The sequence below is a fragment of the Heptranchias perlo genome, chromosome 5 (genome assembly GCF_035084215.1).
Source record: "Heptranchias perlo isolate sHepPer1 chromosome 5, sHepPer1.hap1, whole genome shotgun sequence".
Classification (NCBI taxonomy): domain Eukaryota; kingdom Metazoa; phylum Chordata; class Chondrichthyes; order Hexanchiformes; family Hexanchidae; genus Heptranchias; species Heptranchias perlo.
The window spans coordinates 21,724,145-21,739,829 of NC_090329.1; the positions used below are offsets into that span (position 1 = coordinate 21,724,145).

At 43.5% G+C, this 15,685-nt stretch overlaps 1 protein-coding gene across 1 annotated transcript in view; it reads right to left on the bottom strand.

Moving 5' to 3' along the window:
- galnt2 (UDP-N-acetyl-alpha-D-galactosamine:polypeptide N-acetylgalactosaminyltransferase 2) overlaps positions 1 to 15,685 on the bottom strand; it is a 52,921-nt gene that overhangs the window by 12,971 nt on the left and 24,265 nt on the right. The window contains exons 5-10 of the mRNA XM_067984089.1: positions 12,416 to 12,483; positions 12,252 to 12,317; positions 12,034 to 12,155; positions 9,674 to 9,761; positions 6,602 to 6,689; positions 1,707 to 1,810 (exon numbers count right to left, since the gene is read on the bottom strand). Of these exons, the coding sequence (XP_067840190.1) occupies positions 1,707 to 1,810; positions 6,602 to 6,689; positions 9,674 to 9,761; positions 12,034 to 12,155; positions 12,252 to 12,317; positions 12,416 to 12,483 (536 nt within the window). The remainder of the gene's footprint in view (positions 1 to 1,706; positions 1,811 to 6,601; positions 6,690 to 9,673; positions 9,762 to 12,033; positions 12,156 to 12,251; positions 12,318 to 12,415; positions 12,484 to 15,685) is intronic.

Below are 15,685 nucleotides of genomic sequence, written 5' to 3' on the forward strand. Positions count from 1 at the left end.
TGATCAACTCATTGTTTTCCCTTTAAATCACAGTGTGATCTGGCAATAAAGCCTCAAGTACAAGGCTCACACCATGCCCAGAAGCATCCCACACACTTTTGGCCGTGGAGGGGATATAATTAATGGCATAACAACACTGTGCAACTAGTAACAGCAGTATCAAGAATAGCTGTCTCCTGGATTTGACCCTGGAGATTTCTGGGAGCACAGAAGGACCAGTGACAAAGTCACAGAGCTTCATTACAATGTAACAGCCTTGGTTCGATAAGTCATGGTTGACTCCATGTTTAAGTTTCTGCACACAAGGCAAAGATGTCCAGGAGAAAACACAGAGAAATTCTGGTGGTCCTTGCATAAACACTGAGGATTAGTCAAGTGCCAACAATTTGTGTAGCGCTGTTCTGGTTATAATCTTGTAGATGAGCGATCCCATGATATCTCTCCAACCTTGCCTGGAGGGTGGCTACCCGTGCAATGCCCGCTGGTCTTCCAGGCTTTGGGTATCTTTGACATAGAGCCCTACAATATTCCATCACAGGGTGGACATATCAACTCTATAGAACACTACGGATAATGACAAGTAGAGCAAAACTTTTTTGAAGATTTGTTGGCCATCTCTGCCACAGTTGCCTCGATTACCAAACCAAATATATGATATATGACTGGAGAGAAATTTCCTCCTTACAGGGAGGATCCTTGCAGCATCACATCAATCTATCTCTACAAGGACACTGACTTAATGTTGGAGCTAATATACCATTCATTGGTCCAATTCAGTCTGTATCTGCTTACAGTGGTTCAGATGGAGATGTTACCCATTCTGGAGAGAGTAGAGCAATGACATTTGATGACAAGAAGAAACAGAAGAGGGCCAAGCACGCTTTCTGATAAAACTCCTGCACAAATTGAAATATTTTCTTATAAAATATACTGGGAAATTGATTATTCCTTGCCGCACAGTAATAACACCAGCAGAACAATGTTGGCCCTCCAACCATGGTCCATCAACCTCTTTAGGACATTGCGGTACCATGATACACGCCACCAAATCTCTTCTGCAATGGTGCCTGGGCTCTTAGGGGAGTTTAACAGTCCCCATCCTCCTTTTGGCGCAACAAGGCGCGAACAGTTGGCTTGACCTGACAAACTAAAGCCTCAACTTGAGACACAGCGAGATCTTCTGTGCCGTTAATTCTAAGAGTGCATCACAAAAAGAAACATATCCCCAGCAGTACGCTCGCCTATACAGGACATCGTCCATCGGAGCAGTAAGGAAGCTCACTGTTAGTTCTGGCTGGACTCCAGTCAGCAGGAACGGGGGCGGGGGGACGTTTCAGTTGGAGTCGGATTTCCACAGCCACTATCAAGCCGCAAGGGATTTGCTCAGAGCTGCTACAAGTGATTAAGTGGAGAAGCATTTTAATGTACTGTGTTTAGGTAGAAAATGACAATCCCAGATTTGACAACCAGGTGTTATAATACTCCTCACTGCAAAAATTCCTTCTTATATTAAAACTCAGGTCTCATGTACTGTGCAATTAAGTTATCTGAACTATAAGGTGGCAAAATATCATAGAAAATTGAATTAGTCTGCTGCACTGTTTAAGCATTCATTAAATTTGTTAAAGCACTATTCTGCCACACATCATATTTTACAATTTTGCTCTGATCCTTTAATGCTTTGAAGAAATAGTTCAGTCACTTACCTAAGTTTTCTCCACCCCAGACATCCATCATCATATCATATTTTCCAATCTCCTCAAAGTAAGCTTTATCCATCACAAAAAGACCCCCAGCTATCATGGGTGTTCTAAGAACAACACAATACATTATAAGCCTACATTACACATTACATACATACACATATAACACAATACATTATACACTTTCAAAAGTGAATTGGATATGTACTTGAAAAGGAGAAATTTGCAGGGCTATAGGGAAAAAGCAGGAAGGAGTGGGGCAAATTGATAGCTCCTTCAAAGAGCCGGCACAGGCACGATGGGCCGAATGCCCTCCTTCTGTGCTGTATGATTCTATAAGTTAAGAGTTGCCCCTCATTCCTTACACAGTAGTTTTCTGAAATGAATAAAGTAAAGGTTTTACCACTGTCTACGCACCCAATGCGAGAAGCTGCAGTCTTCATAAAAGAATGACACCAATAACAGAACAGAAACCTATTGTCACAAATGTGCTCATCTGTCACAGTTAAGAGTCCTATCGGTTTCTCCCTAACCATAAGTAGCAAAGATAAAGGTGACCTATTGCATATATTGTCCACCACCACATCTCCAATGTGGGGGTGTATCATCTCAAGTAATCACAGCATCAATGTTACTCAATACTCAGCCCACTGCACTGTCTACTGGGTTGCCCAATGAGGATTTCTTTGGACTAAGAGCCATTAGTTGACTTCTTGCTCCATATGAACATATCCCGGTTCAGTGTCTACCAGAATCACCAAAGCAACATGTCTGGGCTCAGAAACTAGGGCGAGCACACAAGGAAAGAAATTACCATCAGCACTGTTACTGCCGAATGCTTGGTGTATGGTGCCAAATCCCTCTCACCATTGTAATAAAGCAGTTGACACAAGCGTGTTGAGCTTAGACGTGCGCAATGGCCCTCAGAAGGTTATGGGTTCAACCACACTCCAATCTAGGCTGACATCAGTGCAATGCTCAAGAAGTGCTGCACTGACGGAGATGTTGACTTTCAGATGGAACATTAAACCGAGGAACCCTCTACCTGTTCAGGTGGGTGTAAAAGATCTCATGATACTATTCAAAGAGCAGGGGCATTCTCCCGGTGTCCTGGCCAACATTTCTCCAGTAACCAACACCACCTAAACCAGATCAATTAGTCATTCATCTTATTTCCTGTTTGCGGTTCCTATATGTGCAAATTGGCAGCCATCTTTGCCTACAAAACTACAGTCATTTCACTTTAGGAGTAATTAATTGGCTGTGAAGCACTTTGGGACATCCTGAGGATGTGAAAGATGCCATATGAATACAAATTCTTTTTTATTCCAAACTTGAAACAACCTATTTAATTCTGCGATTTGTGGGATGCAAATGAAGTCACTGGGAAGGATCGATTCCAAAATGTACAAAACTTTGAGTGGCTGATGTAGAATGCAAAAACAAAGAAAGTTTCTCCATTTGCAAGTGCTGCATCGCTGACTTGGCAATTCAATGGAAACTAAGTAAAAGCTATGTTAACCCATGTAGAAAAACTGGCTACGGAAAGAACTAGCTGTCTAATATAACAATTCTTCGTAAATTTACTGATAAATCTATATCCACATGTACCTAGCACACATTTTGTCCGTCACACTTCAGGCAGTGGCATTTCTGTCACACCTCAGGTGTCTCACTTGATATGCAAAGTATATTCATAAAGTTGGTAAACCAATGAAATCGCTCAACAAATTATTTGAAAATCCTTTCGTCTGTCATCTTGGGCTCTCTACCAAGCTGAGGGGTTTGCTACTGGAACTAATGAACAAAAAAAAATTACAAAACTTACAAGGAAATTGGATTTATCGATGCAAGGGCATTTTCAGCATTTGAAATTCTTGCAACAATATTCTCTGCCTTGAGACCTGTCCCTTTGAGAAAAGCCTCAGCCTGAGTTCATAGAGGTTCTCCAGAAACACCACACACATCAGGTTGCGGGCTATAGGTATCAGCGTGCATGTGGGACACTCTGGACAGGCATGTCTTCTTTGAGCAGAAGGACTGGGCATGGGATTGGGAGGAACAGGAGCCAGGATGAACCTCTATCACGGATGAGATGAATGTTCTCGTTGCTGTTATGGTGGATGCAGCGTTAGGCTTCTGACTGTTACTGGGTCAGTTGACAGCCCCTGGAACACATGTGGGCGACAAGAGAAATCGAGAGGCTGGGTGTTGGGAGAGAAAAACTAAAACAGGGGCCCTGAGAGGGAGGGCTTCAAAGCCAAGTGGGAGGAAGCACTGGGATTGGTGGCTTGAAGGAAGGGAGTAAGGACACAGCATGGGGCTAGAAGGGAGTGAATGGCAAAGAATTTAAAACACAGAATATCAGATAGAGAGGACACTTCAGCTCCATTAACCGAAGGAGATTAATTGAAGCGATTCTCGCACGAGCCCACTAACAGCTGGTGAGGACTGGGGAGTTTTTGAACATTTTAAATAAAACTCTTACAAGTACCTTGACTGACCTGAAATAATGAGCAGGGATTGGGTTCAGGATGTGGAGGCATAGTTGTTGGGTGAAAGCAGGCGATGATTGTGGAACTGCAAAGGTGTTTTCTCTCTCTCTCTCTCTCTGTCTGTCTCTCAGGAGCTGGGTAGGGTGGAGCGTTTAGGAGCACCCACACTGTCTCGGGGACTGGGGCTAAAGTGGCATTACTGTTAGTGAGATGGATGCAGGGGGTGGGTTGGGGGAAGAGAGAACATAGTTGGGGCAGGTGGCGAGAAACAAAAAAAAAAGCAGAGAAAAACATGTAACATCAATTAGGCACCAATTAGGTGAGGCAGCAGTGAAAGATATAAGGGTACAGCTGCTAAATTCAACAAGGCTGCCCCTTACGTTTATATGGAATTATTATGGAGTGTCCCATCGGGTGGAGGTAAAAGAACCCACAGCACCATGTCAAAGAAGAGCAGGGGAGTTCTCCTCAGTGTCCTGGCCAATATTTATCCCTCAACCAACATCACTAAATGATGATGGTTGAGGGTTGACCTGGTCATTTATCTTATTGCTGTTTGTGGGACCATGCTGTGCGCAAATTGGCTGCCGCGTTTCCTACAACAGTGACCACACTTCAAAACTACGTCACTGGCTGTAAAGCGCTTTGAGACATCGTGAGATCATGAAAGGCGCTATAGAAATACACAATCTTTCTTTCTTTATGTGGTTAGCACAAACTAATCAGAAAGACTCCAGGAATTACATTCATTCAGATGAATCTTGATATGCACTTGAGGGTCTCCCCCATGGGGTTGGTCACAGTGAGCCGGAGGATAGGCCATTTTATAACAGGAGCATTACACCATATGACATACAATGATTATGGGAGAGTTGGCAGAGGCTCATTTGAGGCAAAGCGGGTGCAGTTGCAGCACCCCCACCGGTGGGATGGTCACCCAGGCTTCTTCGACAGCAAACCCGCAACCTCCACCACCTGGAAGGACAAGGGCAGTAGGCGCATGGGTACATCATCACCTCCAAGGTCTCCCCCTAAAGGGAATTAGGGGTTACGGGGAGCGGGCAGGAAATTGGACATGAATTTAGATTTGAGGTTAGGATCAGATCAGCCATGATCTTATTGAATGGCGGAGCAGGCTCGAGGGGCCAATTGGCCTACTCCTGCTCCTATTTCTTATGTTCTTATGTTCTAGTCACACACCATCCATATATCGGCCGTTCCTTCATCGTCGCTCTGTCAAAATCCTGGAACTCCCGACCTAACAACATTGTGGAAGCACCTTCACCACATGGATAGCAGTGGTTCAAGAAGGCAGTTCACCACCACCTTCTAGTGGGCAACTAGGGCTGAGCCATAAAATGCCAGCCTTGCCAGCAACGCCCATATCTCAAGAATGAATACAAAAAAAGGGTATCATTACAGCATGACAAGATTACATAGGCTGTTTCCATTATGTCTGGATAGAGGAATTCGTAATGGAAATATAAAAATGGGGACTGAATTATATTTGCATACCCTGGTCCAATTATCCCCCTCCCTCTAACCCCACCAAGATTACACTTGGTCTTGACTCTGTCCGCGGGAAATCAACTAGTAATGTATTAAAAATCTTACATCTGACCGAACTGCCTATCTACAAAACGTTACTTCCTGTTGTCAGTTTTTGTCACACTTGTGTCACCTTTTCTCCGTTATAAATTCCTATGTATGATTCTGGTACTAAAGTGGATCTGCGTCCCATTAAGGACACAAAGCCCGATTATAAACAGAAGTTCTAGTTTCATCAAAAGTTTAATTGATCAGGGAACTGCGCAAGGAGAAGTCAGAGTTTAATTACTTTTCAGATCCTAGGCTGAAATAACTGGTTTTCTTTCTCCTTTTCTAAGTGTTATTGCTAAGTTTTTTTTTCATGTCCCTGGCTACAGATATTCTAACTGTTTCGGATGAGACATTAAACCGAGGCCCCATCTGCCCTCGGGGCAGATGGATGTAAAAGATCCCATGACACTATTCCAAGAAGAGCAAGAGTGTCCTGGCCAATATTTATCCCTCAACCAATATCACTGAAAAACCGATTATCTGGTTTTTAATCACATTGCTGTTTGTGGGACCTTGCTGTGCGCAAATTGGCTACCGCGTTTCAAGGTATTTTCTGCTGGTGGCGGAGGGAAAGGGGTGGGGGCACGGGCAGGGAGGGGTCTCTCTGCACACTCCAAACTACTGGCTTGATGTGTTTTTTTTTAAATTGGAAGAATTTTGCATCTGAGCTAATCGGCTACAAGAAATTTCCTTGGAATACATATGCCTAAAATTAAGTGTGACAAGGAAATGTGACACAGAAAATGTGACGTGACACTATTACCTGCATATTAATTCAACTATAAAATCCCTTGCCATACGTACCTAATCGGGCCAATTGGATTGCCCTGACGAGCTCGTCTTTGTTCTGGAGTCATGTAATCCCATTTGAAGACCAGATTCCAGTCAAATCCTGCCAATTAAATGGGTCAGGTAATTAATAAAGCCACAGTGAAAGATCATAAGTAAACCATTTTCCTTATATATAAAAAAAAACATATTTCAGTGGAAACTGTGACATTTCCAAATCAACGTTTGGGAGAGACTATATCTAAGGTGTTTTAGCTAATTTGTTCAAAATGTACAATTAGACCAGATGTAAAATTTCACTCTCTTTCTGATGAAAGGTCAATGACCTGAAACGTTAGCTCTGTTTTCTCTCTCCACAGATGCTGCCTGACCTGCTGAGTGTTTCTAGCATTTTCTGTTTTTATTTCAGATTTTCAGCATCTGCAGTATTTTGCTTTTGATAAATTTTCTCTTCTCTCACTTCAAATTATTCAGTATAAGTCTATCACTTATTTGTATAGTTTATTGCACTTTTACTATTGTGACTAGGTGCTTAGAAAGTTTTTTCCTGTTAAATGCTTTGTTGAAGAAATTTAAACAAGGTTCCTCCTTCCGTTTATTGCACAGAATCCATCATCGTCATCAGTAGATAACTATCGGCAGAGCTCCTATAACTGTCCTCCGCACTTCTTCACTGGTGTTGTGTTTCGGACTGTTCATGGTGCTCCTTCATTGACTTGCGCTCATCCAAAACTCTGCTGCCCGTATCCTAACTCACACCAAGTCCCGTTCTCCCATCACCCCATGCTTTCTGACCTACACTGGCTCCCGGTCCGGGAACGCCTCAATTTTAAAATTCTTATCCTTGTTTTCAAATCCCTCCATGGCCTCGCCCCTCTCTATCTCAGTAACCTCCTCCAGCCCTACAACCCTCCGAGATCTCTGCACTCCTCCAATTCTGGCCTCTTGCGCATCCCCGATTTTCATCGCTTCATCATTGGTGGCCATGCCTTCAGCTGTCTGAGCCCTAAGCTCTGGAATTCCCTCCCTAAACCTCTCCACCTCCCTACCTCTCTCTCCTCCTTTAAGACGCTCCTTAAAGCCTACCTCTTTCACCAAGCTTTTGGTCACTTGACCTAATATCTCCATACGTGGCTCGGTGTCAATCTTTGTCTGATAACGCTCCTGTGAAGCGCCTTGGGACATTTTACTACAATAAAGGCGCTATATAAATGCAAGTTGTTGTTGTACAGAATCCATACACACTGCTGCGTACATTAATCAATATGATATTCAAACTAGAGGTTATGAATGGACTACCATGGGGGTCAGTCTTGAAATTCTTGCTTCATATGAATGACTTAGAGAAGGGTGTAATAAGCAAAATCTTCAAGTTTGTATTGGATACCAAAATAAGGAGCAGAGCAAATAATATACAATGCAACCAAACGTATAAATATTTAGATCTCGTAGGCAACTGGGACAATGGAATGGTAGGACAGTATGCTGATCAGGAGAGAACTTTGGAGGTTATAGTGGAGAAACCTATAAATATAAACAAAATATAGTCACCAATAAATCCAATAAGAAATTCAGGAGAAACTTCTTTACCCAGAGTGTAGTTAGAATGTGGAACTTGCTGCCAGCGGTTGAGGCAAATAGCATAGATGCATTTAAGGGGAAGCTAGATAAGTACATGACGGAGAAGGAATAGAAGGATATGTTGATAGGGTGAGATGAAGTAAGGTGAGAGGAGGCTTGTGCAGAGCATGAACACCGGCATAGACCAGTTAGGCCGAATGGCCTGTTTCTGTGCTGTAAAATTCTATGTAACCTATGAACCCATCACCACAGTGTTCAGCTGCAGCAGAATAGATAAGTGATTAATTGGCTGTAAAGTGCTTTGTGACATCCTGAGATAGTGAAAGGCGCTACAAAAATGCAAGTTCTTTCTTTCTATTATGGGCCTAGGAGGATAAAGAGGATAGGATGTACCATAAGATTGCAAAAAATGACGAAAGGAAATGATCTCACATTGTTTGAGACAGAGAGCGATGGGAGAATTAGGAAGCAGCAGTATAAAATATGGAAACAGAGTTAAGTTCGACAGAATTCTTTTCACAGAGAGTCACTGACCTGTGGAATAGATTACCAAAACGTTAAGTAAGCATGGATCACTGCAGAGCTTCAAAGAGGGAACTGAATGAGTTCCAGAGAATGGAGGACATCACGTGTTTCAGATTGTTAAGTGAGGGTAGCTGCAATTAGCAATGAGTTACTGCGGTCTCCTGAAGCTTGCTCCAGTTCTTTCCCAAATTGGCCTCTGTCTCCAAGGAGATTGGGTGACTGGGAGGATGGGTTCACGATGCATGTGGGCTGCACCACGTTTGAATGGGACAGGCTGGATGGCCCAGATGGTCTTTTCTTGTCCTTTTTTTTGCATGTTTCAATTTCTTGATTTAACAGGTGCTTTCAAAACACCCATCACCCTCACACAACAATTACCTCCCCCTCAATATAACAGCCCTTCAAACTCCCCTATCCTCGCCGCCTGTTTTTCATTTGCTTATTCTAGAGCGGTGTTGTTCTACACATTAGCCACCTGCACATGCGGCTAATTGAGAATCCAGATGTGGCTAATTGCATTTCTAGTTGGTAAATAAAAAATGAGTAATAGAAAATAGTAATTGGGCATGTGATCTCAATACTCATATTCACATGGCGTGTGAAATTTAACCTTTTTATGCGTTTGTTGGTGAAAGGATAAGACGAAAAGCAGAATGTGCAAGTGTTTTTTGATCGTTGTGGCTGCTTGGTGGTCGATGTTTGTTAAGTAAATAGCCACACATGAAGTACATTTACCTGTACTATGTGAGTGTATGTAAGATGTTTTCTACTAAAGTCAGTGTACGTGGTTAAAACTGTCCAGTCCTGCCAGTTTTATGCCCCACCCACTGAGGTTGAATGTTCTGCCCACAAAGTCTAGTATAAAAGGACAAGATTGTTGTCCTGTTGTAAAACTGCTGTATAAATGACAAACCAGTATTAAGAGCCAATGTTGTTTCCTCGGTATATAACTGACGCTCAGGTCTTTAATATTGTACATACCGCCTTTTAGATCAGCAGATGCCCCCACGTACTGGAAATTGTCCATGTTGATTACATCAATTATTGGCGATACCACTCTGGTCTTGTCCTGTAAAGAAAAAACAAAATTGCAAAAAAAAAAATCACAAATATTACTACTCTAGCCTGGAAGAAATGGTTATTAAAAGACTTGCGCCGTTCATGACCTCAGGATGTCCCAAAGTGCTTTACATCCAACTAAGTACTTTTGAAGTGTAGTCACTGTTGTAATGTAGGAAACTCGGCAGCCAATTTGTGCACAGCAAGCTCCCACAAACAGCAATGAGAAAACGACCAGATAATCTTTTTTTTTTAGTGACGTTGGTTGAGGGATAAATATTGGGCAAGACTCCGGGGAGAATTCCCCCTGCTCTTCTTCGAAATAGTGCCATGGGATCTCTTACGTCCACCATAGGGGGCAGATGGGGCCTCGGTTTAGCGTGCTCCAACAGCTTCCAGTTTCTTGGTGCGGGCCACGGAGGAACTAGGTTGAAAGTCTTACAGAACAAAAAAACAATGAAATCTTTATGATGGTCTCCGCATCCCCTAGGAGAGCAAAATTCTATGAGACCAAAAACTGCAGAGGGATCTAACTGACATCACTGACTATCAAGATATTTAATCAAAGTTTCATAAAAAGAAAAGCACACAGAGGACAATGATCTATGATTGACAATTTTAAAAGTCTTACTCGTGGGTAGGACAAACAGTTTTTCACATTATGTTCTGTTTAGGCTGCAGGTATGGATTTGAGTACCTAAAATATTAAAATATTGAAACAATTACATGAAGGAACTTAAACTAATTTACGTCAGAAAAAAACATCAACAACAACTTGCATTTTATAGCACCTTTAATGTAGTAAAACATCCCAGGGCACTTCACAGGAGCGATTATCAGACAAGATTTGACACCTAGCCATATAAGGAGCTACTAGGATAGGTGATCAAAAGCTTGGTCAAAGAGGAAGGTTTTAAGGAGCATCTTAAAAGGAGGAGAGAGAGGTGGAGAGGTTTAAGGAGGGAATTCCGAAGCATGGGACCTAGACAGTTGATTTCAGGGCCGCCAATGGAGGGGCGAAGGAAATCGGTGATGCACAAGAGGGCAGAATTGGAGGAACGCAGAGTTCTCAGAACGTTGTAGGGCTGGAGGAGGTTACTGAGATAGGGAGGGGCGAGGCCATGGAGGGATTTGAAAACAAGGATAATAATTTTAAATTCGAGGTGTTGCTGGACTGCGTGCCAATGTAGGTCAGCGAGCACAGGGGAGATGGGTGAATGGGACTTGGTGCCACCTGTTGCACTGTTCATATCCCCCCATCTGTTTATGAGCACCAGTTACTTTTTGCACATTACAGCATGCTCTCGATGCTTAGTGTTGTATTTTACTAATGACACAGAGCAGTGAAGCGCCAGTCAGAGGGTGACTGAAAATGACAGACACCTGACAGACAGGAACTGAGAGAATGAGGTGGATAGAAATAGAAGTTTGAGACAAAGAGAGACTGAACATTAAAACAAAAGCAAAATACTGCAGATGCTGGGAATATGAAATAACATCAGAAAATGCTGGAAAACACACAGCGGATCAGGCAGCATCTGTGGAGAGAGAAACAGAGTTAACGTTTCAGGCCGATGATCTTTCATCAGGACTGGAAGAAGTTAGAGATCGACAGACTTTTAAACAAGTACAGAGCCAGGGAAAAAGGTGGGCTGGGGGGGGGTGGGGAGGAAAGAACAATGGGGAAGGTTTGTGATAGTGGAGGGCAGGAGTAATTAAATGACAAAAGGGATGGTGGTGCAAGGCAAAAGGAGGGTGGTAATGGGACAAGTAACGAATCAAAAGATGGGTCCAGGAAGTGTAAATGGTTACAGCACAATAGCAGAAGGGGAGGGAAGCGTGAAAGGTGCTATATAAGTGCAGGTTCGTTCTTTCTTCTTTCTTTACTACATTGAAGGAACTATATAAATGCAAGTAGTTGTGGTTGATCCAGGAAGCAGTCTTGGATGCATTCTAAAAAGAGTTCTTTAATTTGACCACATGCTTTACCTTTAACCCAGTCTATCTTGTGATAGTTAAAAATCACACAGCATTATTGCCCTGTTGTTCTTGCATATATCTAAACTGTCCCATATCCATTGCTTGGTGGCTGGTAATGCACAGCAACAATTGTACCATTTCCCTTCCAATTTCTTCACTGTACGCACGTGGATTGTGTCTTTACACAACCCCCTAGAACATCCTTACATTCCAGCGCTGTGAAAGAATCTTTTATTCATTCTGCCAACCCCATCCCTTCAATCAGCAATGCACACATTCTCTCCCAAAAGTTATTTGCTTACCTCAACCACCCTCTCCAAGAGAGGTTCTAGCCAGTGTTCATTGCATTCGCAATGGCTGTCGAGAAATGTAAGTATGTCTGCTTGTGCGGCATCAGCTCCCCTGACACGCGAGCGCATTAGCCCTGTGTGGGTAAGAAAAGAAAAAAATCGTTGCTCTGTCTCTTATAAAAGAAAAAACTCAGAAACACAGAAACAGCACAATCTTTTCCTCGACTCACCTTCACGCCTGTTGTTTCGAAGAATTCGGACCTTCTCAATCTTTGACAGCAAAGTGCCATCTTCAGCTGCAAGCGTAAATTCAGATTATTAAAATAAAACTTATTTAGGAGATCACCTGAGCTATAAAAAGATAAAACTGAAGTATAAAGCAATTCTTACTTACGGTTGTCACTGTAATCATCGACTAAAATGATTTCTTTGATCAGATGCGGTGGACTTTTCCTAAGCACGCTGTAAAAATAAAATTCAGTAACAAGAAAAACATGTTTTTTATAACATATAATTACCATTTTTGGAGAATATTATTTCTGATAAATTAACAGGATACCGGCAATACATATGATAGGGAGGACTGGGAAATAAAGTGTACAGATATTAAATATAATCTAATAAACAGGGCAGCACTGGGATATAACAGGGAAAACCCTGCTCTATTTTGTTGCCTTTGATTTATATAATTCTATTTTTAATGCGGAATTAACTCAAAAACTTGGCTCGTGGAAGGAATTGACAAAGAAAAGCCTGGAGGGAATACTTCAGTGCAAAGTGCTTTCCAACATGTTTACTACTTTAAGAAAAAATAAATCGAACATCATGAGCTGAGATTCCTGGGGTTGGAGGATTAGGAGGGCTGGGGGGGGTTGTTTCAAGCACATTGCCAGCAGGGGCTAGGATGTAGGGAAGGACCCGGATCTGCCAGTTCTTATTCAGCTCAGTGAGAAATTCTTGTGCTGTTGGGCAGGTATACCACAGCGGCATATGAATAAGGAAAATACATATACAATTTCAGAGTCCCATCTTAACAGTGCAGTTCATTGATTGGATTGCTTAAACCATCAGCCACTGGCTTTCTTAAAAAAAAGTTTAACAGTTCTTGAATCCCATGTGCCCACTGATGCCCCAGCCAGGCATGGGCATCTACCCAAAACTCTCGAAGAAGCCTGACCCCCACGATTTCTGAGGGATTCGGGGGAAGTGTTCAGTGAGCAAAAGAACCAGAGGGGAGGTGAGGAGAAATTTTTTTATGCAGCGAGTTGTTATGATCTGGAATGTTCTGCCTGAAAGGGTAGTGAAAGCAGATTCAAAAATAACTTTCAAAAGAGGAATTGGATATAATTCCTCTTTTAATCCAGTAGTAATCCAGATTATAGTAATCCAGAGGCCTGGACCAATAATCCGGAGTCATGAGTTCAAATCCTGCCACAGCAGCTGGGGAATTTAACTTCAATGAATTAAATAAATAAAAAAAACTAGTATCAGTGGCCATGAAACTACCAGATTGTCGTAAAAACCCATCTGGTTCACTAATGTCCTTTAGGGAAAGAAACCTGCCGTCCTTACCCGTTCTGGCCTACATGTGACTCCAGACCCACAGCAATGTGGTTGATTCTTAATTGCCCTCTGAAATGGCCGAGCAAGCCACTCAGTTGTACAATCTCACTAAAAAAAGTCATAATAAGAATAAAACCAGACGGACCACCCGGCATCGGACCACTGGGCACTGGACACGACAACGGCAAACCAAGCTCAGTCGACCCTGCAAAGTCCTCCTCACTAACATCTGGGGACTTGTGCCAAAATTGGGAGAACTGTCCCACAGACTAGTCAAGCAACAGCCTGACATAGCTATACTCACAGAATCATACCTTTCAGCCAATGTCCCAGAATTTTCCATCACCATCCCTGGGTATGTCCTGTCGCACCGGCAGGACAGACCCACCAGAGGTGGTGGTACAGTGATATACAGTCAGGAGGGAGTGGCCCTGGGAGTCCTCAACATTGACTCCGGACCCCATGAAATCTCATGGCATCAGGTCAAACATGGGCAAGGAAACCTTCTGCTGCTTACCACCTACCGTCCTCCCTCAGCTGATGAATCAGTCCTCCTCCATGTTGAACACCACTTGGAGGAAGCACTGAGGGTAGCAAGGGCACAGAATATACTCTGGGTGGGGGACTTCAATGTCCATCACGAAGAGTGGCTTGGTAGCACCACTACTGACCGAGCTGGCCGAGTCCTGAAGGACATAGCTGCCAGACTGGGCCTGCAGCAGGTGGTAAGCAAACCAACACGAGGGAAAAACCTACTTGACCTCGTCCTCACCAATCTACCTGTCGCAGATGCATCTGTCCATGACAGTATTGGTAGGAGTGACCACCGCACAGTCCTCGTGGAGACAAAGTCCCGTCTTCGCACTGAGGACACCATCCAACGTGTTGTGTGGCACTATCACCGTGCTAAATGGGATAGATTCAGAACAGATCTAGCATCTTAAAACTGGGCATCCATGAGGCGCTGTGGGCCATCAGCAGTAGCAGAATTGTAGGCCAGCACAATCTGTAACCTCATGGCCTGGCATATTCCTCACTCTACCATTACCAACAAGCCAGGGGAACAACCCTGGTTCAATGAGGAGTGTAGAAGAACATGCCAGGAGCAGCACCAGGCGTACCTAAAAATGAGGTGCCAACCTTGTGAAGCTATAACACAGGACTACATGCATGCTAAACAGCGGAAACAACATGCTATAGACAGAGCTACGCGATTCCACAACCAACGAATCAGATCAAAGCTCTGCAATCCTGCCACATCCAGTCGTGAATGGTGGTGGACAATTAAACAACTAACGAGAGGAGGAGGCTCTGTAAACATCCCCATCCTCAATGATTCCATTGGCAGAGTCCAGCACGTGAGTGCTAAAGACAAGGCTTAAGCATTTGCAACCATCTTTAGCCAGAAGTACCGAGTGGAAGATCCATCTCGGCCTCCTCCCAATGTCCCCACTATCACAGAAGCCAGTCTTCAGCCAATTCGATTCACTCCATGTGATATCAAGAAACGGCTGAGTGCATTGGATACAGCAAAGGCTATGGCCCCGACAACATCCTGGCTGTAGTGCTGAAGACTTGTGCTCCAGAACTAGCTGCGCCTCTAGCCAAACTGTTCCAGTACAACTACAACATTGGCATCTATCCAACAATGTGGGAAATTGCCCAGGAATGTCCTGTCCACAAAAAGCAGGACAAATCCAATCTGGCCAATTACCGCCCCATCAGTCTACTCTCAATCATCAGCAAAGTGATGGAAGGTGTCGTCGACAGTGCTATCAAGCGCCACTTACTCACCAATAACCTGCTCACCGATGTTCAGTTTGGGTTCCGCCAGGATCACTCGGCTCCAGACCTCATTACAGCCTTGGTCCAAACATGGACAAAAGAACTGAATTCCAGAGGTGAGGTGAGGCGAGAATAACTACCCTTGACATCAAGGCAGCATTTGACCGAGTATGGCACCAAGGAGCCCTAGTAAAATTGAAGTCAATGGGAATCAGGGGGGAAACTCTCCAGTGGCTGGAGTCATACCTAGCACAAAGGAAGATGGTAGTGGTTGTTGGAGGCCAATCATCTCAGCCCCAGGACATTGCTGCAGGAG